The sequence below is a fragment of the Chiloscyllium punctatum genome, chromosome 11, assembly GCF_047496795.1.
Source record: "Chiloscyllium punctatum isolate Juve2018m chromosome 11, sChiPun1.3, whole genome shotgun sequence".
In the NCBI taxonomy this organism is placed as follows: domain Eukaryota; kingdom Metazoa; phylum Chordata; class Chondrichthyes; order Orectolobiformes; family Hemiscylliidae; genus Chiloscyllium; species Chiloscyllium punctatum.
Window position 1 is genome coordinate 63,954,417 of NC_092749.1, and position 26,303 is coordinate 63,980,719.

General features: G+C 39.7%; 1 protein-coding gene across 2 annotated transcripts in view; it reads right to left on the reverse strand.

Annotated features, from left to right (window-relative positions):
* The window catches only part of pnpt1 (polyribonucleotide nucleotidyltransferase 1, mitochondrial), a 79,132-nt gene that overhangs the window by 22,778 nt on the left and 30,051 nt on the right, over positions 1–26,303 (reverse strand). For both annotated transcript variants that reach the window (XM_072580963.1, XM_072580964.1), the window contains 12 exons: positions 20,771–20,867; positions 16,616–16,718; positions 15,641–15,711; positions 14,292–14,328; positions 12,520–12,586; positions 12,327–12,416; positions 10,414–10,467; positions 10,106–10,215; positions 9,949–10,020; positions 5,105–5,168; positions 4,936–5,019; positions 2,326–2,409 (listed from right to left, as the gene is read on the reverse strand). In XM_072580963.1, coding sequence (XP_072437064.1) covers positions 2,326–2,409; positions 4,936–5,019; positions 5,105–5,168; positions 9,949–10,020; positions 10,106–10,215; positions 10,414–10,467; positions 12,327–12,416; positions 12,520–12,586; positions 14,292–14,328; positions 15,641–15,711; positions 16,616–16,718; positions 20,771–20,867 — 933 coding nt within the window. The remainder of the gene's footprint in view (positions 1–2,325; positions 2,410–4,935; positions 5,020–5,104; positions 5,169–9,948; positions 10,021–10,105; positions 10,216–10,413; positions 10,468–12,326; positions 12,417–12,519; positions 12,587–14,291; positions 14,329–15,640; positions 15,712–16,615; positions 16,719–20,770; positions 20,868–26,303) is intronic.

The window sequence follows — 26,303 nt, forward strand, 5'->3', positions numbered from 1 at the left end:
TACAAAGATGTTGCCAGGGTTGGAGGATTTGAGCTATAGGGAGAGGCTGAACAGGGCTGTTTTCCCTAGCACCTAGAGGCTGAGGGGTGACCGTATAGAGGTTTACAAAATTATGAGGGGCATGGATAGGGTAAATAGGCAAAGTCTTTTCCCTGGGGTCAGGGAGTCCAGAACTAGAGGGCATAGGTTTAGGGTGAGAGGGGAAAGATATAGAAAGAGACATACGGGGCAACTTTCTCACGCAGAGGGTGGTATGTGTATGGAATGAGCTGCCAGAGGAAGTGGTGGAGGCTGGTACAATTACAGCATTTAAAAGGATATATGAATAGGAAGGATTTGGAGGGATATGGGCTGGGTGCTGGCAGGTGTGACTAGATTGGGTTGGGAATATGTGGTCGGCATGGACCGAAGGGTCTGTTTCCATGCCGTACATCTCTATGACTCTATCTGCATAGATAGAGAGAGAGAGAGAGAGAGAGAGAGAGAGATTTTGTGTTCCCCAGCTCCCACCTGCAGTGCCCTTATTTCAGGTCTTTTTGAATAGCCTCCGCCAGTGGTTCAAGCACCAAGGTGAACAATAGCGACAGCAAGGAACATCCCTGTCAGCTGCCCCTCTCCAATTACTTGACTTAACCCCATTTGTAATAACCGCTGCCTTCGGGTTTTTATATAACTCTGCCACCCACCTAGCGAAGGCACCTCCAAGACCAAAACAATCTAAAACAGCAAAGAGAAACGACCATTCCTCCTCATCAAAAGCCTTCTCAGCACCTAGGGAGACCACCAAACCTGGAATCGCCCTCTGTTGATATACACCATATTCAATACCTGCCTGATATTATTAGGGGAGCTGCGGCCCTTGATAAAACCAGTCTGGTCCTCTTTTACAATAGTGGGCAGCACATTCTCCAGTCTCAAAGCCAATACCTTTGTCAAAGTTTTAAAATCCACATTCAGCAATGAGATGGGCCTATACGATGTGCAATCTTCGGGGTCTTTCCTTTTTATAAGGATGAGGGAGGTATTAACCGCGCTAAGAGGGTGGAAGACAGTCCTGGCTATATGAATGATTATACATCCCTAGCAGCAGTTGAACTAACATGTGTACAAACTCCTTGTAAAATTCACTTGAATACATCTGGACCAGGTGCCTTACCACTCTGAAGCTGCCTTACCGCCTCCTGTACCTCCTGTACTGCTTGAGGTACATTGAAAAAGGAGGCTTGATCTGCATTTATACTACGGATGTCCAAATTTTCAAAACAGATTCCATTACTGCATTTCCATTCTCATTCCCTCCAACTGATAGAACTCTGTATAGAACTCCTGAAATCTGGCATTGATCTTCCTCAGTTCACGAGTAACATTGTGTTGTCAGGGAGAGGGATGGCAATGAACTGCGGGGCACTCTTCTTTCTAGCTAAGTAAGCCAAGTATCTATCTGGTTTATCCCCATATTCAGTCTTTTTGCTTTGCCACTCTTTGCCAATTGTGTGAGCACTGAGTTAACAGCAGCCCGGAGAGCCGTGACTTGCTGCAATTTAACCATGGTCTGGTGTAACATGCCAATTCGCCTGCCTTCAACCGGGCCTCAAGCATCCACTGCTGCTCCCCCCCCCATCTCCTTCTCGTTGCAGAGTATGAAATAGTCACACCCCTTAAGAATGCTTTGGTGGTCTCCCAGAGCACTGACTGATTACTGGCTGTATACCGATTGACATCCCAAAAAAAACCCTGAACTCCCTTGTGATACACTGTACAAGGTTGTCGTGCTTCAACAGAAATGGATCCAGGTGCTATTGCCGCAGGCCTACTCCACTACCTTTGTTCTTAACATCCAAATATACGGTCGCATGGTCCGAAATAGTTATATTCCCGAGTCTACAGGCTAACATCCAATCCAAGCAAACCGACGGAACAAAAATTGATTCTAGTGTGGCATTTGTGTGGGTTCGAGTAGAAGGTAATGTCCCTCCCATTCGGGTGGAGGCGCCTCAATATATCCACTAGCCCCAGCTACTTATACAAGTCCACCAAGTGCCTAGGCTTTTTCTAACTGTTTAAAAAATCTCTAAAGCTCCCCTTATTCTCAAGTCAATAGGAAAGGTTTGGAGGGATATGGGTCGGGTGCTGGCAGGTGGGACTAGATTGGGTTGGGATATCTGGTTGGACCGAAGGGTCTGTTTCCGTGCTATACATTTCTATGACTCTATGACTTCTCTACCACCCTTCTAAATGCTTCTTCTAAGTTTGGTGTTACTGGAGTCATACCATTAGTATGTAAATGCTTTGGAACATTGCGCAAATGATGTAAATGATTTTTACCAGTTTCAGCCTGAAGTTTCCTTAGGTTGTAACCACCTGGACCAACAAATCTAGCTCTTTTAGACACTGGCACCACCACAGTTTCTGAAAAATATACATAAATTCATTTCCTGAATTGAATCCAATAAATAACAGGCAAAAATCAGATGAAAACAAGTAGATGTTTCTTGGATTGAAAATAAAATCAACAAAACAATTTTGGAAGGAAACAAGTTATCTATTTTTAGATAATGACTGCCTTCACCAAGTCTACTAGCAAAGAAATGATATAGCTGCATTCTGACCATCTTTCTCCATTTGAGCCTTTGTTAAAAGGTATAAAACCTACAAGTATTGATGTTCAGAGACACTTGGGTGCACTTCTAAAAGGAATTCAGAAAGTTAACATTTCACAGTGCTCTTTATTATTAAATTCACTGCCTTCACCAAATCTAAATCTAAACTGGGAGGGATCAATTCTTAGTCTTTCAGGGAATTAAGGAGATTAAAGTGTAGGTGGGAAATTGGAGTTGAAGCTCAAGATTAGTCATGATTGTACTGAATGATGGCGCTCATGAATCCTGTTCCTATTTCTTGTATTCAGCTATCTGCCTGTGATGCAGGTGATTGAAGGTGTAGACTATATTGAAGCTGCCCATTATTGCGGAGAGCAGTACTGCTCTTTGCACAAAGCAGATGCATATGCCATACAGAACCATGGTAATGTTCACATTGACATGCTCCATCAGGTTTAAACCTCTCTGGAGAAATTAGATAACTAAAAATATCAAAAGAATTAGAAATAAACTTATTAGTGTATAACACAACATTGGAATTGTATATGCTTCAATATATTCAGAAACTGAAGTAATTGATGTGTAACTAACATCTGACCGTGCCTTTTTGCGCTTTTTAAAATTACAGATGGAAATAGGAAAGAACAGCTTTAAAACCAACGTTTTAAATGATTGCTGCATTTTGGAAAACCAAGTAACCTGGCACTCATGCAAACAAGTGTTTGAACATGAAGTAACTGAAGTGGTTGCAGATGAATTAGAGCAGAGGGGTCCTGTGTACAGATGCATTTGGGTAGCAACAAGAAATTGATCTATTCACTAATAAGTAATTACTGATGGCAAAAGCCTTCGGCCTAAACTACCTGAACAGCTTGGAACTGGGATCAAAATATAGAAAATGTGTTTTGATCTCCACCAGCACCGCAGCTCTCTGTTTTCTTCAGTCAAAATTTATTTGATAATCCAGTTCCTCTTTCCTTCTACAGTTTGTTGTAAACAATGACTTTTGACTGGTAAGACAGAAACCTTTTATAAGTTAACGAACCATGTTCTGTCTCTTGTAAACGAGTAGAAGCAGCTGAAGAAAGACAACTGAAAAGCAGCACTCTGATGAGCACAAGAATCGTAAGGATCGTCTCAGTAACCTGTGAACTACATCTCAAATTTCCTCTTTCCATATGTTTATCTGACTGTATGTGTGTATCGTTGAGACAGAGAGGGGGTGTTTATTACGGGATTAGAGTTGTGGTGTTATATGCTAATAGTTTAGAAAGTTTGCAGATGACACCAAAATTAGTGGTGTAGTGGACAGTGAAGAAGGTTACCTCAAATTACAATGGGATCTTGATCAGATGGGCCAATGGGCTGAGAAGTGGCAGACGGAGTTTAATTTAGATAAACGTGAGGTGCTGCATTTTGGGAAAGCAAATCTTAGCAGGACTTATACACTTAATGGTAAGATCCTTGGGAGTGTTGCTGAACAAAGAAACCTTGGAGTGCAGGTTCATAGCTCCTTGAAAGTGGAGTTGCAGGTAGATAGGATAGTGAAGGTGGTGTTTGGTATGCTTTCCTTTATTGGGCAGAGTATTGAGTATAGAAGTTAGGAGGTCAAGTTGCGGCTGTACAGGACATTGGTTAGGCCACTGTTGGAATATTGCGTGCAATTCTAGTCTCCTTCCTATCAGAAACATGTTGTGAAACTTGAAAGGCCTACGGGGCAACTCTTTTCATGCAGAGGTGGTAAGTGTATGGAATGAGCTGCCAGAGAAAGTGGTGGAGGCTAGTACAATTACAGCATTTAAAAGGCATTTGGATGGGTACATGAATAGGAAGGATTTGGAGGGATATGGGCCAGGTGCTGGCAGGTGACACTAGATTGGGTTGGGATATCTGGTCGGCATGGACAAATTGGATCAAAGGGTCTGTTTCCATGCTGTATATCTCTATGACTCTATTAGCACGTGATAAATAGTAATCTTATTGTGTACAGAAACCTGGCTTATGCTTTCTATCAATCTGGATCTGAAAATCAGGTGAATTCTCAGTGAGACATGATAAAAGTGAAAAAAAAACATGCATTTTAGATATCGGTGACTACGTGTTTTAGACTTCTGTTCAAAAAGTTTAAGAATAATAAAGCATTCTTCGTAGAAGCATACTTTGACCATCAAAAAGGATTATTAAAAAATATTATAGTTAAATATAATTTTGTAGGTGAAGTAGTAATCTTTTAAAATTATACTGCAAAGAATTCTAGCACAGTTTCCAAATATACTTACAGATAATAAAGCAGCAAAAGGTAATTCTGTACTGAAAGAGAGAGTTATAAACATACCTAGAACGGGTCCATTTTCTTTCCTTTTTTCTCTGGGTTTAGGAATTGCCTTATTCATTATGGTCAAAATCTCCTTCTTGGCAGCTAGTTTAAAAAAATACAACAGTATTATACCAATTCAAATGACAACTAAAACCAGAATTGTAATGCAAGATGGATTCAGATTTACCTGAAGCTTGCTGGATAGCTTCCATTATAATTTTCAATGGCAGCCCTGCTATTTTAATGTCTGCCTAAGAAAAAAAAAATTATGTACATCAGTGCAATGTAACCGATTTTAATCAGTATATTTAATTTTACATTTTCTTTGCTTTACTCAAGGAAGAAACAACATTACTGCAAACAGAACATGATTAAGTTGAAATATATATTTGAGAACAATTCATTCCATCTGTACAATTACCGCGGAAACAATGAAAACCTACAATAAATTACATATTTCTCACAGGGTATGACAGAAGAAGTGATAATGTGCAAGACTAGGATTAAGTTTATAAATTCACTCAATTTAAATTCTAAAACTGGTTTCCTGGAAACATGAAACTCAGCAACTCAATCCAGCACATGCAAATTCTATGTGCAATTTTTTGAGCATAATATTTTGCACATAACATAATTGAGGGCAAAAACAAATGAAATGCAAGTAATAAAATTAAATACACAAAAGTACAGACATCAGAAAGTTACGAAATTATTTTCTTTATACAAGTAAAGACAGCAACATAATGTACTACTGAGCTATTTCTATAAGGGTTAAAACAAATATTGGTTTCATAAATGTCCTTCAATTCATTCTATCTGAACTTTCAGTAATATTGATAAAATGTCACCATACGCTTGTTACAAAATTCAGTGTATTGTATAAGGGAAACGTAGCAAAAGATGGAAATAGATGGGCAGCACGGTGGTTAGCACTGCCGCCTCACAGCACCAGGGTCCCAGGTTCAATTCCAGCCTTGGGCGACTGTCTGTGTGGAGTTTGCACATTCTCCCAGTGTCTGCGTGGGTTTCCTCCGGGTGCTCCGGTTTCCTCCCACAGTCCAAAGATGTGCAGGTCAGGTGAATTGGCCATGCTAAATTGCCCATAATGTTAAGTGCATTAGTCAGAGGGAGATAGATCTGGGTGGGTTACTCCTTTGAGGGTCGGTGTGGATAGGTTGGGCTGGAGGGCCTGTTTCCATGCTGTAGGGAATCTAATCATGAAATATATTAATAAGACAGTAAAAGACTTCATGAGGATGCAGATAGATAAATGACAGCTTTGGTTCAGCAACAGAGTTGTCATCTTGGAGCCAGAAGCCTGTACATGAGTTCTAGGATGATATTTCAATTCAGATCTGAGGAAGTGTTTTGCTGCTGGACAAGATAGTATACTGATATCTCAAAGGCACATAAAATATTGCACGTCATTCTTTGAAAAGCAACAAGGGTGTTTTTTTCAGTCACATAATTAATATTTATCCCTGAATCATAAATCACTACATACGAATCCCTGGTGTTAAAGCTCATTGTTGTTGTGGTTCTGTTTGCCGAGCTGGGAATTTGTGTTGCAGACGTTTCGTCTCCTGTCTCGGTGACATCCTCAGTACTTGGGAGCCTCCTGTGAAGCGCTTCTGTGATGTTTCCTCCGGCATTTATAGTGGTTTGTCTCTTATAAATACTGGAGGAAACATCACAGAAGCGCTTCACAGGACGCTCCCAAGCACTGAGGATGTCACCTAGACAGGGGACAAAATGTCTGCAACACAAATTCCCAGCTCGGCAAACAGAACCACAACGAGCACCCGAGCTACAAATCTTCTCACTGACTTAGAAGACCTACGGGCGAGAGACGCTAAGACAAGTCAGGAAATGGGAATCCTGTGCCAACCGCCCAAGCGCCACATACGAACAACTCCAGTTCCTGCATGAATGCAGAAAGAATCGAAGCCTTCCACCATGTGTCAGATACAGACCACCAGTCAGCAAACCACAAGCCAGAGACACAGCCAGACAGAACAGATTCAGGATGACCCAGGTAATGATTACAGATGCACACAGACTACACAAATACAGACAAGAAATTGCGCGCCAAAAGTCGTTAATTTCAAAACCCACCAATCAAGAATGGACCCAGGCCATAGAACAGGCTGTTACCATAGGACAGAACAGGACCACACACCAGAAAAAAAACGGCACTAAAAGAAAAAATTGCCAAACTAACACACAACAACAGAGAGGACACCACAACACATACCTGGGTTAGAAACGTCTCCCACAGACATGGAAGGAACAATACTGGCCAAGGGACTCAACTATAACCACAGGGATGCCAAGATAGCAGACTTCCAAGCAGCACTAGAATGCACACTCAGAAACAATGGACTGACAGAAGAGACACAACAAATAGTGAGACAAAGTATCGTACCCCTGATAACAAGGAAAAGACAAACACAACCTCAATACCAAGGAGAGGGAAGCACTAAAAACACTAAGAAATAAGAACATAATCATACTACCAGCAAAGGCAGAATGACGGTCATCCTGGACAAAGCAGAGTACATCCAGAAAGTGCAACAACTACTTGCAGATACCAACACCTACCAAAAAAGAGAGAGTTTGACCCCACCCCACAGCTCACCAATAGGATAAACAACATACTGAGGAACCTGCAAAAAAAAACGGACAGATAACCAGGTTTGACCTACAGAGAATGAAACCTGAAAGCAACACCACCCCCAGATTCTATGGACTACCTAAAGTGCACAAACCAGATACCCCACTCAGACCCATCGTATCGCTACCAGGGACATCATACAAACTTGCTAAAGAACTACAACAGAAACTGAAGCACCTGATCAGCAGATCCAGACACTCTATACAGTCAACACAGGAATTCTTGGACATCAGAAATATACATATAGACAAGGAAGAAACTATGGTCTCATTCGATGCAACGATGTTCACCTCTATCGACAAAACTCTAGCCAGAGAAACAATAGCCAACCTGCTGGATGTACAGAAAAGACAACAATACGGGGAACCTAACAACAAAGCCTGCATACTCAAACTACTGGACCTGTGCCTCACAACACACTTCACAACCAAATATATAAACAAATCAACGGCACACCCACGGGCTCACCCATCTCTGGACTCATAGCAGAAGCTGTAATGCAAAGATTAGAACAAACAGTCTTACTGCAAATTCAACCCAAACTCTGGGTCAGATATATAGATGACACCTTTGTAATAATTAAAAGCACAAATAGAAGACACACACTGGATCATCAATGCCACACTCATACAGAGAACACCGAACAGGGAATTCACCACAAAAGGTATACAGGAAAGCCACACACACACACAGACCAAGTCCTGAACAACAAGCCGCTATAAATGTCGGAGGAAACATCAAAGAAGTGCTTCACAAGAGGCTCCCAAGCACTGAGGATGTCACCTAGACAGGGGACGAAATGTCTGCAACACAAATTCCCAGCTCGGTGAACAGAACCACAACGAGCACCCGAGCTACAAGTCTTCTCACAAACTTTGAAGCTCATTGTTGTTTGTGGGACTACATTTTTAGCACATTAGCTGCTGTTTTTCCCCACATTACAACAATGGCTATCCAAAGTTAAAAAAAAAATCATACAACACCAGGTTATAGTCCAACAGGTTTAATTGGAAGCACAAGGTTTTGGAGCACCGCTCCTTCACCAGGTGGTTGTGGAGTACACAATTGTAAGGCACAGAATTTATAGCAAAGATTTACAGTGTGATGCAACTGAAATTATTGAACTCCAAATCATGACTACATTGGCTATGGTAGCTTCGGGGTAATTTGTGAAAACTGCAAAAATTGCTAATTCTTTCCTGTGCTTAACTTAATTTGCAAACATTTGATGGAATGTACGCTGGGAGAAAAGACATTTTGAGAGAGCATGCAGTGAAAATATGCTGAAAAGTGTTGAAAGATTGGGGTAACATTTATTGGAGAGCCTATGAGACGCCAGTGTCACATTCTTTAGGGAAGGTCCACTGAATTAAGTGCCACTTTAATAGACCGTGGTGGAGTTTCTCTGGGAGCAAGGACCTGGGGCAGACAATCCACTTAAGAAATGCACTTAACTAATAAGCCATTGAATGCGTGGGAAGACCGTACTTCTGCAGGTACAATGCCCCTCTGAGGACTGGTATTATTGCTGGATCCTGAGTATGGTGACGTTTGGAGAGGTATGATGGAGGGAAGAAAAATATGATGTCTCTCAGCAAATCACTCTTTCTGATGCTGGGTCCACTGATTAAGTAATAAATATTTTTGGACGAGGGATTCCCTGCTCTCAACCTCCTCTAAAATCTGGTAAACAACCTTACAAGAGATTGCCAATTGTACTCCCAGGACAGTAAACCCTTCATTGTAATAGATGCAGAGTGGGAAGGCATTAATACATACAGAATGCATAGTATAGTTAAGTTGCTATAAAGAAAAAAACGTTTTAAATTTATATTAGAAACAGTGAACCCAAGAACTTGGAATACAAGTAAAATCAAAATACAATGAATGCTGGTTCTGTGAAATAAAAATATAAAATGTTGGAGAAACTTAGTAGGCCCGGCAACATCTGTATAAAGAAAAACAAAAGTTAAATGTTTAAAGTCCAATGGCTTGACTTCAAAGACGATTTATTTTAGATATGGCCAGACTTGCTCAGCTTCTCCAGCATTACATGTATTTCAATAAAATAGAAAATGTTTTGATCACAGCTAAATCACTGTTCAGTTTTGAGTATCTTACAGAAATGACATTGGAGCTATAGAAAGCATACAATGTAGATTAACAAACATTATGTCAACAATAAGAAACCAAGACCTGAGATCTGAGAAATTTAAATGATTTGCTTTGAAGTAGAGAAACTAAAATAAAAATTAGACATTTTCAAAATTCGGAGCATTGATAGAGCAGATAGGTTAAAAAATTCTTCTACATGGAGCAATCTATTTAATGAATAATGGAACAATTGTTTCATTTACCTGTAAAGCTGTTATTCCTTTGCTTGTGCCTGCCATCTTAAAGTCCATATCTCCATTATAATCCTCAATACCCTGCAAGAGTAAACAGAATTACTTGTATCTAAGCACATTCAAAAATCCAAGTCAATGTGGCAACAGTTCTTGGTCAAAAACACACCAAAATATCAGTCAGGAGACGGTAATCTTCGATTTCAGCAGGCTTTTCTGGATTTTTCTTTGTAATGAGGCCAACAGCTACACCGGCCACAGGAGCAGAGATTGGAACACCTGATGGATATATAAAACACCACAAATAAAATGTAAACTCTACTATAGTGGAAAACAAATGCTTTAAATCTCTAGTCTTTTGTATAATCTAGTTGCATTTACTGAAAACTTTTCCAATGCTTTCTTACATATATTTACTACTGTAAAACTTTTTGAATTAAAAAGATACTGGTGAAAGGACACAAGATAAGAACTTACCTGCATCCATCAAAGCCATACTTCCTGCACAAACAGATGCCATAGAAGATGAACCTGTAAGTTAAAAATGAATAGACAGTGATAAATTGCTATGAGACCAGAACATTGGACTCCCAATTTCAACTACAAACACCACAAACCCTAAAAGGATAATGTACTATGTATATTGAAAACCTGAAATTAATACAAAAAATGCTTGAAACATTCTCTCTGGAGTGTTAGTCGAGACAGAAGGCATCAACATTGCACGTGAATAATCTTACAACAGAACTGTCAGCACTTATGTAACAATTTTTAAAAGTACATATCGATATTTAAAAGGTTAATTTGTCATAGTCCAACCGATCCACAAAACTGATCCTATCCAAAACAGCTGACTGGTGATGGTTTAATTGGAGGGTCATCATACCTCAGGCAAGGGTCAAGACTGAGGAAGAGACTCCCTCATGGTAACCTTGCTGGTGTGGAAATTGAACCCACACGGTTATATCATTTTGCATCACAAACCAGCTGTCCAATCAAATGAGCTAACTGACACTCTTATTTATATTCACAGACTGAGAAAAACAGGAAATAAGAAACAGCTTGGACACTTTCTAGGCAGAAAGGGGCTTTAATTACATAATTTCAAGAAAGATAAATGTCAATAATTTTTAAAAATGTTGTAGTCGACTTATTGTATACAGAAAAGCAAAATACTTCTGAGAAAAAGACAGACAAGCTTTTAGAGACACAAGACTCTAATGGTGGAAAACTTGGTTTTGGAAAAGACTTAGGGAACTTCTGTGCTGACGGTTGCCAGGCAACGTTTTCTGGACTTAAATTCGCAGACCTAAATGGTCAGTAAGGAAGGAATGTTCACAAGATTAAAGTTGCTTGCTCTCCTTCTCTCAGCAAAAGTTCTTGGAAATCTGATAAAGTTCAAATGTCAATACAAACCCTGAAAAGCTGAATTATGACCACTTGCCAAAAACACAGATCCAACTTGACTTTAAACTCAAGTGAAGCTCTTCCAATGGTCTATTTATGTCAGGAATTAAACTTCATTGACAGCAAACTCCCCAGATTGTGAGTAATCATCAAATGCTTCAGACTCAACAGTGGTGCTTTCCCTTTTGCTTTTTTAAAAACAAAATCTCTGCAGATTTGTGTTGTCTTTAGCATCACGTATGTTTGTTTTTGGATTCTTAGCAACACTCTAAATCTGGATTACAGCTTACTTGTATATCAGTTTTTCCATTTGTTTTTAGAAATGGGTTTCAGTTTATAATGAACTAAATTTGAGTTTCCTACTAAAACATGAAGAAAGTTTATTTTCTTCTGATTTTGAGATGGTGTTGGACTGGGGCGTACAAAGTTAAAAGTCACACAACACCTGGTTATAGTCCAATGGATTTATTTGGAAGCACTAGCTTTCAGAGTGCCGCTCCTTCATCAGGTGGTTGTGGAGTATAAGACCGTAAGACACAGAATTTATAGCAAAAGTTTACAGTGTGATGTAACTGAAATTCTATGTTGAAAAAGACCTGGATTATTTGTTAAATCTCTCATCTGTTAGAATGACCATGTTGGTTTCAGTTCTTTCATATGTAAATCACAAAACTTTTAAAGTTACATTCTCAAGTGAACTTTAACAATTGGAGTCATGTCAGCCCAGATTAATGCACTGAAGGTGTGAGGTGCCCTGTGTGAGACTGTATCACAATGGTCAGACTGATTCTAAACTAAAAAAACGGATTTACAGAATCTTACATGGATTCATGCAATTTTTGAGCATGGTCAAATGTAATTCTGCAAGTACAAATTCACCCCACAAACTTGTATGTTTAAGTGTAGGTTAATTAAATAAAAAGATTTAAAGTAAACAGATATGCTGTTGTTTGAATTTATAGTCAATCCATTTAATAACTTACCATTAGATTCTAATACTTCTGCAGTTACTCTTATTGTAAATGGAAATTCTTTAGGAACCACAGGTTTCAATGCTTTTTCTGCAAGAGCACCTAAATTGATATAATTTTAATAGACAGAAATAAACATTTTGATAAATGGCATGAAGTTTAAGTAGAACTTCTGTAAATTAAACTTAATTCGTGTCCTCCTCACCATGGCCTAGTTCCCTCCTATTTTGACCAACTATTTTCCCGATTTCATTTGTTGCATATGGCGGGAACTGAAATAACAAATATGACGCCATTAGACAAAACAAGACAAGACAAAAAAAAAAGTTTGACTTTTTTTCTTTTTATTGTAAAACAGAGTTGTGTTCAAAACAAATATATCAAACATAAACATCAGGAAATCTTCCTTGCTCCTGAACTTATTTAGTGGAGGTGGCAAATGTCTCATTGCCAGTTAGAGAATGGATGATAATCCTCATTGTCTCTTTACAGGAAGTCCTGTCCATGTAAGTGTCAAATTGGCAAGGATCAGGAGCTCCAGTCAAGCTTGCCAAGTGTGACAGTCTGAGGCTGGCTACTTTTTATGGTTATACCATCAAAGAGATGGTGGTGACTGCTGCTAGCACTCCACTCAAGGATCAATAAATGGATGACAGGAAAGTTTGGTTGTGGTCAAGGTGGTCAGCAGCAGGGTGGTTTTCAGCAAGTCACTGTCCCCAACTTCCTGATGTTGGAACCTATGCTAAGGCAACCAAGTGCTTTAAATGAGGAAGACCTCTGAAAGCTCACAAACAACAATAAGGCAGTTTACTTTTCCAGTTTTTTATGTGACTGATCCTCCGCTCACACTGAGTAAGTATCAGTTGCGTTTGGATGAGACTTTACAGCAGTCATTAATTATTCACTTAAGGACCCCAGTTGCCTTGGACTTTGACACCACAGACTCGCTTGGATCAGTACAGATGTCATTGGATAGAGACGAACGTGGGAAGGTAGAGATTCTGACAGTGAATTTGGTGGTTGGAATTCATAAACAATAATCAGTTAAGTGACAGAGATCATGTTGGTGATTTTGATTCGGTATATAGATTGAGGATAATTCTTTGAATAATGCCATACAATCCCTGACATTAGTCCAAGAATGAAAATAGGATCTCAATTTAACATCCTATTTGAAAGATGCTTCTTCAACACTTGAGAGGTCTGAATTGTGTGTTAGATTTTATCGGATGAGGCAGAAACATAATCCTCTGAGTGCTATCAATAAATCAAGACTGAAAAGTGATAGGCAACTTTGGTCGACAGGAAGAAAAAGTTGTGAAACTACAAATAACTGTCAAATATTTGAAATTCTGACTTCACTAGTTCATTTTTCAATGAATGACTGCTGCTCATATAAAATGTCATTTTGAAACACAGATTTGTAAGCTGTGAAATATTTTTATTCAAAGAAACACTTATTTCAGAGATTGGGTCCAGAATGATGCCACAAAGTCATTCAGTAAGTTTCGATCAGGAAATACAGAAATGAGAGATCATTGGCCTGAAACGTTAACTGTCTCTCTCGAGAGACACTGTCTGACCCATTGAGAGTGTACAGCACTTTGTTTTGATTAAAGTAGACATTAGGTTTTCAAAACCAAATGTCTCCTTGTTACCCAGTAAGATCATTTGGAAGATGCATCTCTATGTAAAATCTTTTGCTAAGAGGTCTGATGAGAAAATGATGTGTACATAACTTTGCATAAACTCCAAGTAGAAACATATTTACAGTACGAAATTGCCATCAATAGGAAATTAGTAGGAAAGAATTATGCAAACAAAGAACAGAATATAAATCTATAATTATGGCTCATGTTACAAATATTTTATTTTGATTCAACAAAATTAAGTGTGTCACATCTGAAAGGTCAAAATTTATGATTGAAACAAATCAAAACCATCACTGTAGTCGTGATACAGAAAAATATTACTTACCTCATAGTGTAGCATAAAATTTTTTTCCTTCACTCCACTGTATAAATAAAATTTATAACATTAGTTTGGGGCAGAGCATAACATAGCACAAAGTGAAATATCACCTGATCTGAAAAGGGCACAATTTTTCTAATAGGCTTCAGGACATAACTATCATAGGCAAATAATACTGAGAACCTGTATTGCGTGGGAACAAACTCCTGCCGTGATTTTCCACAAATTGGCTAATTACTGGTCAGACAGTGGACCTGTTGTTCAATTACGAATGATGGATAAACTCTTGAAGGTGGAGAAGCAATGGGAGGCCCTCCAGCACCAAAGGAGCAGAAAGTCAAGGTGGAGGCACTACTCCTTTAATTTCAACTTTAGAAAGATAGCCTCAGTAGCTGGGCTTCCAGTATAAAGACAGGTAGGCAGGAAGAGGATCCACATTTGCTTGCCCTGGTCTTTCTGGTGTCTTGCTGAAATCTCAAGTGACCTGGTAATCCATAAGAAAATTCCAGTTGGCCTTCAACTTTAATGAGGTCAACGTGCCAGCTGCAGGAAGATAAACCTTATTATATGTCTCTCTTAATAACCATACCCCAATTCTGGGAAAATGGCCTAAGGATTGGTATACAGTCGATAAACCAGCACATTGACTTGTTGTAGAAATGTTTATACCCATCTGCCTTTGTGCCTGCCCTCATTAACAAAGTAAATATCCGGCTGAGACAGCTATGAGAAAGAGGAGCTTTATTTCAGCAATGAATGATACCAGTGGAATAAGCTCCAGTCAAACAAGGGCTAGTGGGAGGCATAAATAGGAATTCCAACCAATAGAGTGAAGGAAAGGTTCATTTCAGAAATAACAGAAACTAAAGATAAGAAAGAGAGGGGAGCAAAGGGTAGTGAACAAATATGGCAAAAATAATACAAAGGAAATACTTAAAATGTCATTACAACGTACTAATCAATTGATACAACATTTCAATATTGGTGGTCTGTGAACTAATCCTGGTCTGAAAGGCCTTTCCTAAATTTGATGCTTAAACTTAAAGCAACAGATTTTTAAAATCACTGTGGGAGTGTGGCAAAGGAAGATGTACAAAGGAAAAGGCAACATTGTTTTACCTTTCACTCAATCTATTTGCAAATACTGATTAAAAAAGTAAAAAATTACAATCCTGCTCTGCTGTCTCCATCAAGAATGTTTCAGTGAATGTTTTATTTCGTACCTGGTTAAAGTGTTTGGTAATCTCTGAAGCTAACATTATATCACTGTATATTTTATAAATATGAAGATGCAATGCAATTTGTTTTCAGAAATAGGAAAGCAAAACAAATAAAGATGCAATTGTAAGACTTACCTTATAAGAGTGGTGATAAGATCTGTTTTTATACTTGATTCTATTGAATCAAAGGCTACTGTACAAAGAACCTAGAAAGAAAAGGTAAGTCATCAAGATTATGTTTGCAGTACCTCAAATAAGAACTTGGAAGAAAAAAAATTCAGTTTGTTCTTTTCTCCCATCTCACGTTCTTCATTCCTATCCTGAAGTTCTCATTGGGATACAGGGTTCAACACGTGCTTTTGTTCTGCTAACTCACCAAAGGTAGCTTCCTGTGAAAGCTTTGGCAGTTTAGTCCAGCCTTTTTATCTGAGAATGAGTCAAAGTCAATCCTGATACAATTATTTCCCACCATGCATATCTGTCTATGCATATGAACAGCAGGAATGGTTGAAGAGTCATTAAGAGTATTACCTCAGGCTGACTATTCACCCAACATTTGGAGCTAATTTCAATAGGACTAATTCTCCAGTGGCCTCGTTGATATCATAACAAGTTGGGGAATTAACCTGGATGCCTGATAGTCTTTGTGGTTTAACCAATCTAGAAGAGCTCACTGACCCATCATAGTTCAAACATGCCATGAATAAAAAGTCAATTTTCTACTTAAAATTAGATTGTTTGCACTAATTAGCCATGATATGGATTTGGATAAATTATTAAGGCAACAAACCATTGGCAAAATGTTAGTAAGACTATTTTGTAACATTGCAGCTTGAACAACAAGTATGATCTAATTCTATATATGGTTTACACTCAATAATTCATAACTTTGACATCAAAAAATGCAACTTGTACACAAATTCAAAAGGAACACAATGTAGAAATGTAGAAATAAAGTGTTCAAAAAAATTCAAATTTCGGGTCACATCATGTAAAGTATTCTGAGGAAGAGTAGGCCACATTAAAGCAAATCTTGAATAGTTGGCATCCACATATTATTGAATCTGAAATTTTATCCTTGAGAAAATTAAAGTTAATTTAATTTGTTACCTGTGTCTGTCCCCTTTGAAATAGTGCAGAACCATGAAGAGGTTTATACATGTCGACTTCACAATTAATGTTTCTAAGAGATCTCAAGTCTCTACCATCACATCTGAAATGTAAGATGCTAAACTTTTAGAGATTTAAACAATATTTCAAGATCAAAACAAATTTATTTTCTAAGGCCATTATAAATCAGTTCTTTATATATTTGTCATTATACTCAATAACATACAATTATTACAATATTTGAAGAACCTAGTAGAGAAAATTCCCAGCTCCACAAACTCAGCGTGTAAGAAAGTGCCCTGGGCAGTCAGATGTTTGTCCCTGAAGTGAGTGAGGTGGTTGGAGGGTGGGGCTTGTTATTACTAGGTGGTGTGTCCAGTGCTCCTAAAACTAACTGCGAGGCACAGTGACTGTGCACCATGCGAGGAATGTAGGAAAGACCCATCTCAGTGCTCTAGCCCTTATCACTCACATCCCTCACCCACACACTATCTGTGGCCAACCATGCTGTCTGTTAACCACAACAGAGTCCCATGGCTTCTCATATCCTCCATGCCACTCAATTCCCCACCATCTCCCTTTGCCTTCACATCCCCGCCATGCCATCTCAACCAGTATCCACCACGGGCAGATCTCAAGGTTTGTATTAAAATGTAATAAGAAGGTTCGAGCATCTAATTAACAGTTCACTATGTTAAAACAAAAACACACATTAATAAAACCAACTCATGATATTTAACTTGCTTCACCTATAGAAACAAGCAGCTGTATTCATAGCCATGTTTTATTAAGTATCTGGAGCGGTCAATCAAACTATGAACGGGTGGGAGTGAGTGGTGGGGGGGGGGGAATGCGCAGAAAGATGTTCAACTCCCACCTGCTGCAGGAAATTTATATAACAATATCTCTGAACAGATTAATTATAAGATAGTGACTTACCTTACTAAACAAGTCTGCAACCTTCACATCTTCTCCTTATTAGGTCTAAAGTACACAATTTAGGTTTTGAGCATCCCACGGGCAGAAATTTAGATCTGACTGAAGGCATTCAATATGGGAAGCTATCTACCCCCAAATTACAACCTACCCCTAACAAAAAGCAATGGGTGTTGTTTTCAGAGATGGGACATTTGGATTCATGTACTAAGTGCTATTTTGGCTAAGCCAGGGACCCTCTTCACTCTTACAAAAATTTAGGTCTTCGGTTCAGAGAATTACTTTGACATCTTACATGATAAAATACACACACTTTTTTGATAAAATTAAAACTTTATGCCAATAACCCAAATGGTTAACCAGTCTTTTCAATGAAAGCAGTTTTAAGAAACTGGGTGTGGCATTTAAACTATGGAATGTGGGACAAAATTCGGTTCAGGTAAAACTATTATGTACGGTCTTGTGTTACAAATTCTTTCTTCCAAATACATTTTTGTTCCGAGCCCTACCTTTATCAGGATCAGACAGACCGAGTAATATCAAAAACAGGATCTCACATTGTGGTGAGAAGCCACAAGCCTTGAGTGTTAACTTAGTTGGTTTTGAGTAAGTTAACAGATTTTAAATCTAACTTTCAGTAAATCTAACAGCATTTTCAATGAATGAGTCCAGAATTACAAAAATATATTTAGCATTAAATCAAACAAACCACAACAGAAAAATGGGCTATGTACTATTTCACCAGATTAACACAATTTTCATAACAAGTGACATGTGTAATAAACTTCATAATGGGGTCAGTAGAACTCAAATGGCACCACGTTAGTATTGAAGTATATTTATAAAATATCTTGCATTGCTAGTATCACACAAACTGTAAAATCATTTTCAAGTCATTGCAATACCTATAAACTGAAATATGTCATACTTTAACTAGCGCAGATACTTTGGTTCCTTTAAAGGGTACATTCTGCAAGTTTAAGTTTCAGGAAGCTCCAAATTTATGCTACAGTTGGCTTCATGAGTGGAGATCATGCCTCACAAATTTGTTAAGAGTTCTTTGAAGGAGTGACCAGGAAGGTTGAGGAGGGCAGGGTAGTAGACGTAGTCAGTATGGATTTCAATAAGGCCAGTAATTTCCACATGGTAGGCTGCCTGGAAGGTTAGATCACATGGAATCCAGGGCAAGCTGACAAATTAATTAGAAAATTGGATTGATGGTAGGAAGCAGAATACTTGTCAAACTGGAGGCCTGCGACTGGTGGAATGCCTCAGGGATCAGTGCTGGGCCCATTACTCTTTGTCATCTTTATCAGGGATTTGGATGAGAATGTACAAGACATGATTAATAAGTTTCCTGATGACATTAAAATAGGAGGTAAGTTATCAGAAATTGCACAGGATCTTGATTAGCTGGGAAAGTGAACTGAAAAATAGCAAATGAAGTTTAATATAGATAAGTGTGAGGTCTTGCACTTTGGAAAGTCAAATCAAGGTCGGAGTTTCATGGCGAATGGTAGGGCCTTAAGGAGTGTAGTGGAACACAGGAATTTTGGAATTCTGGTTCACAGTTCTCTAAAAGTGCAGTCACAGATAGACAGGGCAGAGATAGTGGCTTTTGGCACACTGGCTTTCATCAGTCAGGGCAATGAGTCTGGAAGGTGGGAAGTTATAGAACATAGAAAAGTGCAGCACAGAACAGGCCCTTTGGCCCACGATGTTGTGCCGAGATTTAATCCTAATGTAAAATATAGTAACTTAACCGACACACCCCTCAACTCACTGCTATCCATGTGCATATCCAGCAGTCGCTTAAATGTCCCAATGACTTTGCTTCCACCACCGCAGCTGCCAACACGTTCCATGCATTCACAACTCTCTACGTAAAGAACCTACCTCTGACGTCTCCTTTATACCTTCCTCCTAATATCTTCAAACTATGACTTCTCGTACCAGTCAATCCTGCCCTGGGGAAAAAAGTCTCTGGCTATTGACTCTATCTATTCCTCTCACATTATTTTGTGCATCTCGATCAGATTTTCTCTTCCTCCTTCTCTCCAAAGAGAGAAGTCCAAGCTTATTCAACCTTTCTTCATAAAGCAAGCCCTCCAGTCCAGGCAGCATCCTGGTAAACCTTCTTTACACCCTCTCCAAAGCCTCTGTATCTTTCCTATAATAGGGCAACCAGAACTGGACACAATATTCCAAGTGTGGTCTCACCAGGGACTTGTAGAGCTGCAGCAAAACCTCGAGGCTCTTAAACTCGATCATCCAGTTAATGAAAGCCAAAGCACCATATGCTTTCTTAACAACCCTATCTACTTGGGTGGCAACTTTGAGGGATCTATGTACTTGCACACCCAGATCCCTCTGTTCCTCCACACTGCCAAGAATCCTGTCTTTAATCCTATATTTAGCAATCGAGTTCGACCTTCCAAAATGCATCACTTCACATTTATCCAGGTTGAACTCCATCTGCCATTTCTCAGCCCAGCTCTGCATCCTATCTATGTCCATATCTTGCAGTTGCACAGAATGTTAGTGAAGCTGCACTTAGAGTATCGTGTTCAGTTTTGTTCACCTTACTAAAAGGAGGATGTTATTAACCTAGAAAGACTGCAGAAGAAACTTACAAGGATTCAACGGTCTGAGTTATAGGGAGAGGTTGGACAAGCTAGGACGTTTTTCTTCAGAGCGTACGAGGCTGAGGGGGAAGACCTTATACGATCATGACAGGCATGGATAGGGTGAATGCACTCAGTCTTTTTCCCAAGGTTGGGAATTTGAGGACTAAAGAGCATCAGTTTAAGGTTTTTGGGGAAAGAATAAAAGGGAACTGGACAGGCAACTTCTTTACATACAGGGTGGCACGCTTATGGAATGAAGTGCCAGTGGAAGGTGGTTGAGGTGCATACATTAATAACATTTTAAAGGCATTTGGATAAATACATGGATAGGAAAGGATGAGAAAGAAATGGGCCAAGTTCAGGGAAATGAGGTTAGCATGGACCAGTTTGGATCAGAAGGCCTGTCTGTGCTGTAGGACTCTATAACTCTACAGTCTGGGCAAGTGAACCATCCTTTTGTTTAAGTAACCTTTGAGAAAAAAAACTAATGCAGGATTACAACATTTTAACTTCCATAAGAAACTGTCCTTTTGAACATTTTAAAGTTTAGTAAAAAGCCAACAATCGAAACCAAAATGAAGAAATTTCTTACCTTACATATTCATTCATAACAATATTTCTAAAAACATCTTTAGAAACTACATTAAATGCTTCCATTATTTCAAATGGTTCTGCCTCAGAAAATTTATCTAGAAGTGAAAATTAAACAAAGTATTATTTTTTCAAATAAAGGATCACATTATACATCAATTTAAGATGGACACTATTTAAGAAAGGCTAAAGAGGAAAATCAGAATTACAGACCAATTAGCTTAACATCTGTAGTGGGGAAAGTGCTAAAGTCTATAGTCTAAGATGGGGTAACTGAACACCATGAAAAATTTCAGGTTATCAGAGAGAGCAAGCATGGATGAGGAGTAGGGTCATGCCTGAAAAACCTCATTGAATCATTTGAGGTGACTAAGATAGTGGACAGGAAAATATCTATGGATGTTGTCTATATGCACTTCCAAAAGGCATTTGATAAAAGTTCCACACATGAGACTGTGAACTAAGGTAGAGTCAAAGAGTGTGATGCTGAACCCAAGGGGGCTGAAATAAATGGGAGGGGGGAAGGAGGTAAGTGGGAATGTGATAGGTAGATGAAGGTGGTGTGGGTTGATGGTGATAGATCAGAGCAGAGGGTGGAGCGGATAGATGGGAAGGAAGATGGACAGGTAGAACAGTTCAAGAGGGTGGTGCTGAGTTGGAGGGTTGTATCTGGGATAAGGTGGAAGGAGGGAAATGGAGAAACTGGTGAAATCAACATTGATCCCATGGAGGGTTGGAGGGTCCCAAGGCAGAATATGAGACTTTCTTCCTCCAGGTTAACTAAAAAAGGTAGAAGCCCACAGAATTGGGAGCAAGTTACAGACATGGCTGGGAAATTGGTTGAGTGGCAGGTGATATAAAGTAGGGATCAGGGGTAGGTAGTGAGGATTAGAGTGGTGCTAGGAAAGCACAGCAGGTCAGGCAGCATCAGAGGAGCAACAAAACTGGTGTTTCAGGCAAAAGCCCTTCAGCAGGAGTGAGGTAATTCCCGATGAAGGGCTTTTGCATGAAACATTGCTTTTCCTGCTCCTCGAATGCTGCCTGACCTGCTATGCTTTTCCAGCGCCATTCTAATCTAGACTCTAATTTCCAGCAACTGCAGTATCCACTTTCGCCATAAGGGGTAGGTACTCAATTTGGCAGCATGTGACCAGTGATGCCCCACAAGATCAGTGTTAAGACCTCAATTTCACATTATTTATTAAAGATTTGGATAAATGTGTCCGGTGTCCAAATTTGCTGATGACAAAGTTAGGCAGCACTGTTAACAGTGTAGCAGATAGCATAAAATTACAAAGGCTTATTGATAGACGAAGGAATGGGCAGAACTATGGCAGCTGGAGTTCAATGTTAGCCAGAGTGAGGTAATCCATTTTGGACTGCAAAAGGATTGATCAGGGTACTTTCTAGATGGCATGAAGTTAAATACAGTGAATATCCAAAGAATCTTGGGGGTTCAGTGCATAGATCTTTAAAATGTCACAAACAAGTATAGAAAATAATCAAGAGAATGCTGACCGTTACTTCTTGAGGACTGGATACAAAGATGCAAAAATTATGCTGCAGCAATATAAAATCCTGGTTAGACTCTACAGATCTGGGAACCGCACATTAAGTATACAGGCTTTGGACAAGTACAACATAGGTTTACAAGAATGATACCTGAAGTTCAGTGGTTAAGAGGAGAGAACACAAATTAGGTCTGTTTTCTGTTGAATTTAGAAAGTCAAGGGGTGATCTGATTGAAGTCTTCAACATATTAACAGGAAAAGACAGTAGATAAATATATACTATTTCCACTAGTTAGGGATTCTAGAACAGGGGGTCACAGTCTGAGAATTGGAGCCAAACCATTTAGGCGAGATGTAAGGAAGCACTTCTATATACAAAGCATATTAAATGTTTGGAATGCTCTTCCACAAATGGTAATGGACACTGGATCAGTTGTTAATTTTAAATATAAGATACTAATTTCCTTTTTAAAGGAATATTAATGCAACATTCCATTGGGTTAACATAAAGCAAGGCCATCCAAGGCCTCGTTATGGTGGATCCCATGCCACAGAAGTGTGTCAGCCAAGGGAAATTGCAGGTGATCCTTCTTCCGGCCTTTAGTACAGTGATATGTACTTCTTGTCAGATGTGGGAGTTCAAAGAGCGTTTAAGGTTTACTGCGGATTATATCTGCCATAAATGGTGTTGGATGTGAATCTTATCAGATCGAATGGATCAGTTGGAGAGACAGTTAGAAGCCATGAGGGATTTGCAACAGCAACAGTATGTGGTGGATGGCAGTTATAGGAAAGGGTGGGGGTCTCAGTTAGAAGCCATGAGGGACTGTCTCCGATACAGTCACATAGATGGGTTAACTCCAGGAAAGATAAGAGAGGTAGACACCTAGTGCAGAAGTCTTTTGTGGATATACCCATTTCAAACAGGTATGCTGTTTTGGAAAATGTAGGGGGTGATGGATTCTCAGGGGAACGTAGCACAAACAGCCAAGTTTCTGGTATGGAGACTGGCTCTAATGCAACGAGGGGTACGTCGGGTTCCAAGAGATCAATTGTGTTAGGGGATTCTGTTGTCCAAGGTACAGGCAGATGTCTGTGGCCAACAGCGAAAAAGCAGATTGGTGTGTTGCTTCCCTGGTGCTCGGATCAAGGATGTCTCAGAGAGGGTGCAGAATGTTCTCACTGGGGAAGAGGGGCCAGCAAGAGGTCATTGTCCACATTGGAACCAATGACATATGAAGGGAAAAGGTTGAGATTCTGAAAGGAGATTACAGAGAGTTAGGCAGAAATTTTAAAAAGAGGTCCTCAAGAGTAGTAATATCTGGATTACTCCCAGTGCTATGAGCTAGTGAGGGCAGGAATAGGAGGATAGAGCAGATTAATGCGTGGCTGAGGAGCTGGTATAGGAGAGAAGGATTCATATTTTTGGATCATTGGAATCTCTTTTGGGGTGTAAGTGACCTGTACAAGAGGGACAGATTGCACCTAAATTGGAAAGGGACTAATATACTGGCAGGGAAATTTGCTAGAGCTGCTCGGGAGGATTTAAACTAGTAAGGTTGGGAGGGAGATAGTGAGGAAAGATCAGTCTGAGACTGGTACAGTTGAGAACAGAAGCGACTCAAAACAGTCAGAGCAAGGAAGGACAAGGTAGGACTAATAAATTAAACTGCATTTATTTCGATGCAAGGGGCCTAACAGGGAAGGCAGATGAACTCAGGGCATAATTAGGAACATGGGACTGGGATATCATAGCAATGACAGAAACATGGCTCAGGGATGGGCAGGATAGGCAGCTTAATGTTCCAGGTTACAAATGCTACAGGAAGGATAGAAAGGTAGGCAAAAGAGGAGGGGGATTGGCATTTTTGCTAAGGGATAGCATTACAGCTGTGCTGAGGGAGGATATACCAGGAAATACATCCAGGGAAGTTATTTGGGTGGAACTGAGAAATAAGAAAGGGATGATCACCTTATAGGGATTGTATTATAGACCCCCTAATAGTCAGAGGGAAATTGAGAAACAAACCTGTAAGGAGATCTCAGCTATCTGTAAGAATAATAGGGTGGTTATGGTAGGGGATTTTAACTTTCCAAACATAGACTGGGACTGCCATAGTGTTAAGGGTTTAGATGGAGAGGAATTTGTTAAATGCGTACAAGACAATTTTCTAATTCAGCATGTGGATGTACCTACTAGAGAAGGTGCAAAACTTGACCTACTCTTGGGAAAGAAGGCAGGGCAGGTGACTGAGGTGTCAGTGGAAGAGCACTTTGAGGCCAGCGACCATAATAAAATAGTGATGGAAATGGATAGACCAGATCTAAAAGCTGAAGTTCCAAATTGGAGAAAGGCCAATTTTGACAGGATTAGGCAAGAACTTTCGAAAGCTGATTGGGGGCAGATGTTCACAGGTAAAGGGATGGCTAGAAAATGGGAAGCCTTCAGAAATGAGATAACGAGAATCCAGACAAAGTATGTTCCTGTCAGGGTGAAAGGAAAGGTTGGTAGGTAGAGAGAATGCTAGATGACTAAAGAAGTTGACTGTTCTGTTAAGAAAAAGAAGGAAGCATATGTAAGGTAGAGACAGGATAGATCGAATGAAACCTTAGAAGAGTATAAAGGAAGTAGGAGTATACTGAAGAGAGAAATCAGGAGGGCAAAAATGGAACATGAGGTAGCTTTGGCAAACAGAATTTAAGGAGAATCCAAAAGGTTTTTAAAAATACATTAAAGGACAAAAGGGTAACTAGGGAGAGAATAGGGCCCTTCAAAGATCAGCAAGGCCGCCTTTGTGTGGAGCTGCAGAAAATGGGGGAAGAGACTAAATGAGTATTTTGCATCAATATTTACTGTGGAAAAGGATATGGAAGATATAGACTGTAGGGGAATAGATGGTGACATCTTGAAAATGTCCAGATTACAGAGGAGGAAGTGCTGGATGTCTCGAAACGGGTAAAGGTGGATAAATTCCTGGATCTGATCAGGTGTGCCCGAGAACTCTGTGCGGAGCTAGAGAAGTGATTGCTGGGTCTCTTGCTGAGATATTTGCATCATCGATCACCACAGGTGAAGTGGCAGAAGACTAGAGGTTGGCAAACATGGTGCCACTATTTAAGAAGGGTGGTCAGGACAAGCCAGGGTTGTGTAGACCAGTGAGCCTGACGTCTGTGGTGGCAAGTTGGTGGAGGGAATCCTGAGGGACAGGATGTACATGTATTTGGAAAGGCAAGGACTGATTAGGGATAGTCAACATGGCTTTGTGCATGGGAAATCATGTCTCACAAACTTGATTGAGTTTTATCAAAAAGTAACAAAGAGGATTGATGAGGGCAGAGCAGTAGATGTGATCTATATGGACTTCAGTAAGGCTTTCAACAAGGTTCCCCATGGGAGACTGATTAGCAAGGTTAGATCTCACAGAATACAAGGAGAACTAGCCATTTGGAAACAGAACTGGCTCAAAGACAGAAGACAGAGGGTGGTGGCAGAGGATTGTTTTTCAGACTGGAGGCCTGTGGAGTGCCAAAAGGATCGGTGCTGGGTCCTCTTTTTTGTCATTTACATAAATGATTTGAATGCAAGCATAAGAGGTACAGTTAGTAAGTTTGCAGATGACACCAAAAAATTGGAGGTGCAGTGGACAGCGAAGAGGGTTACCTCGATTACAACAGGATCTGGACCAGATGGGCCAATGAGTTGAGAAGTGGCAGATGGAGTTTAATTCAGATAAATGCAAGGTGCTGCATTTTGGGAAAGCAAATCTTAGCAGACTTATACACTTAATGGTAAGGTCCTAGGGAGTTTGCTGAACAAAGAGACCTTGGAGTGCAGGTTCATAGCTTCTTGAAAGTGGAGTCACAGGTAGATAGGACAGTGAAGGCGGCGTTTGGTATGCTTTCCTTTATTGGTCAGAGTATTGAGTACAGAAGTTGGGAGGTCATGTTGCAGCTGTACAGGACATTGGTGAGGCCACTGTTGGAATATTGCGTGCAATTCTGGTCTTCTTCCTATCGGAAAGA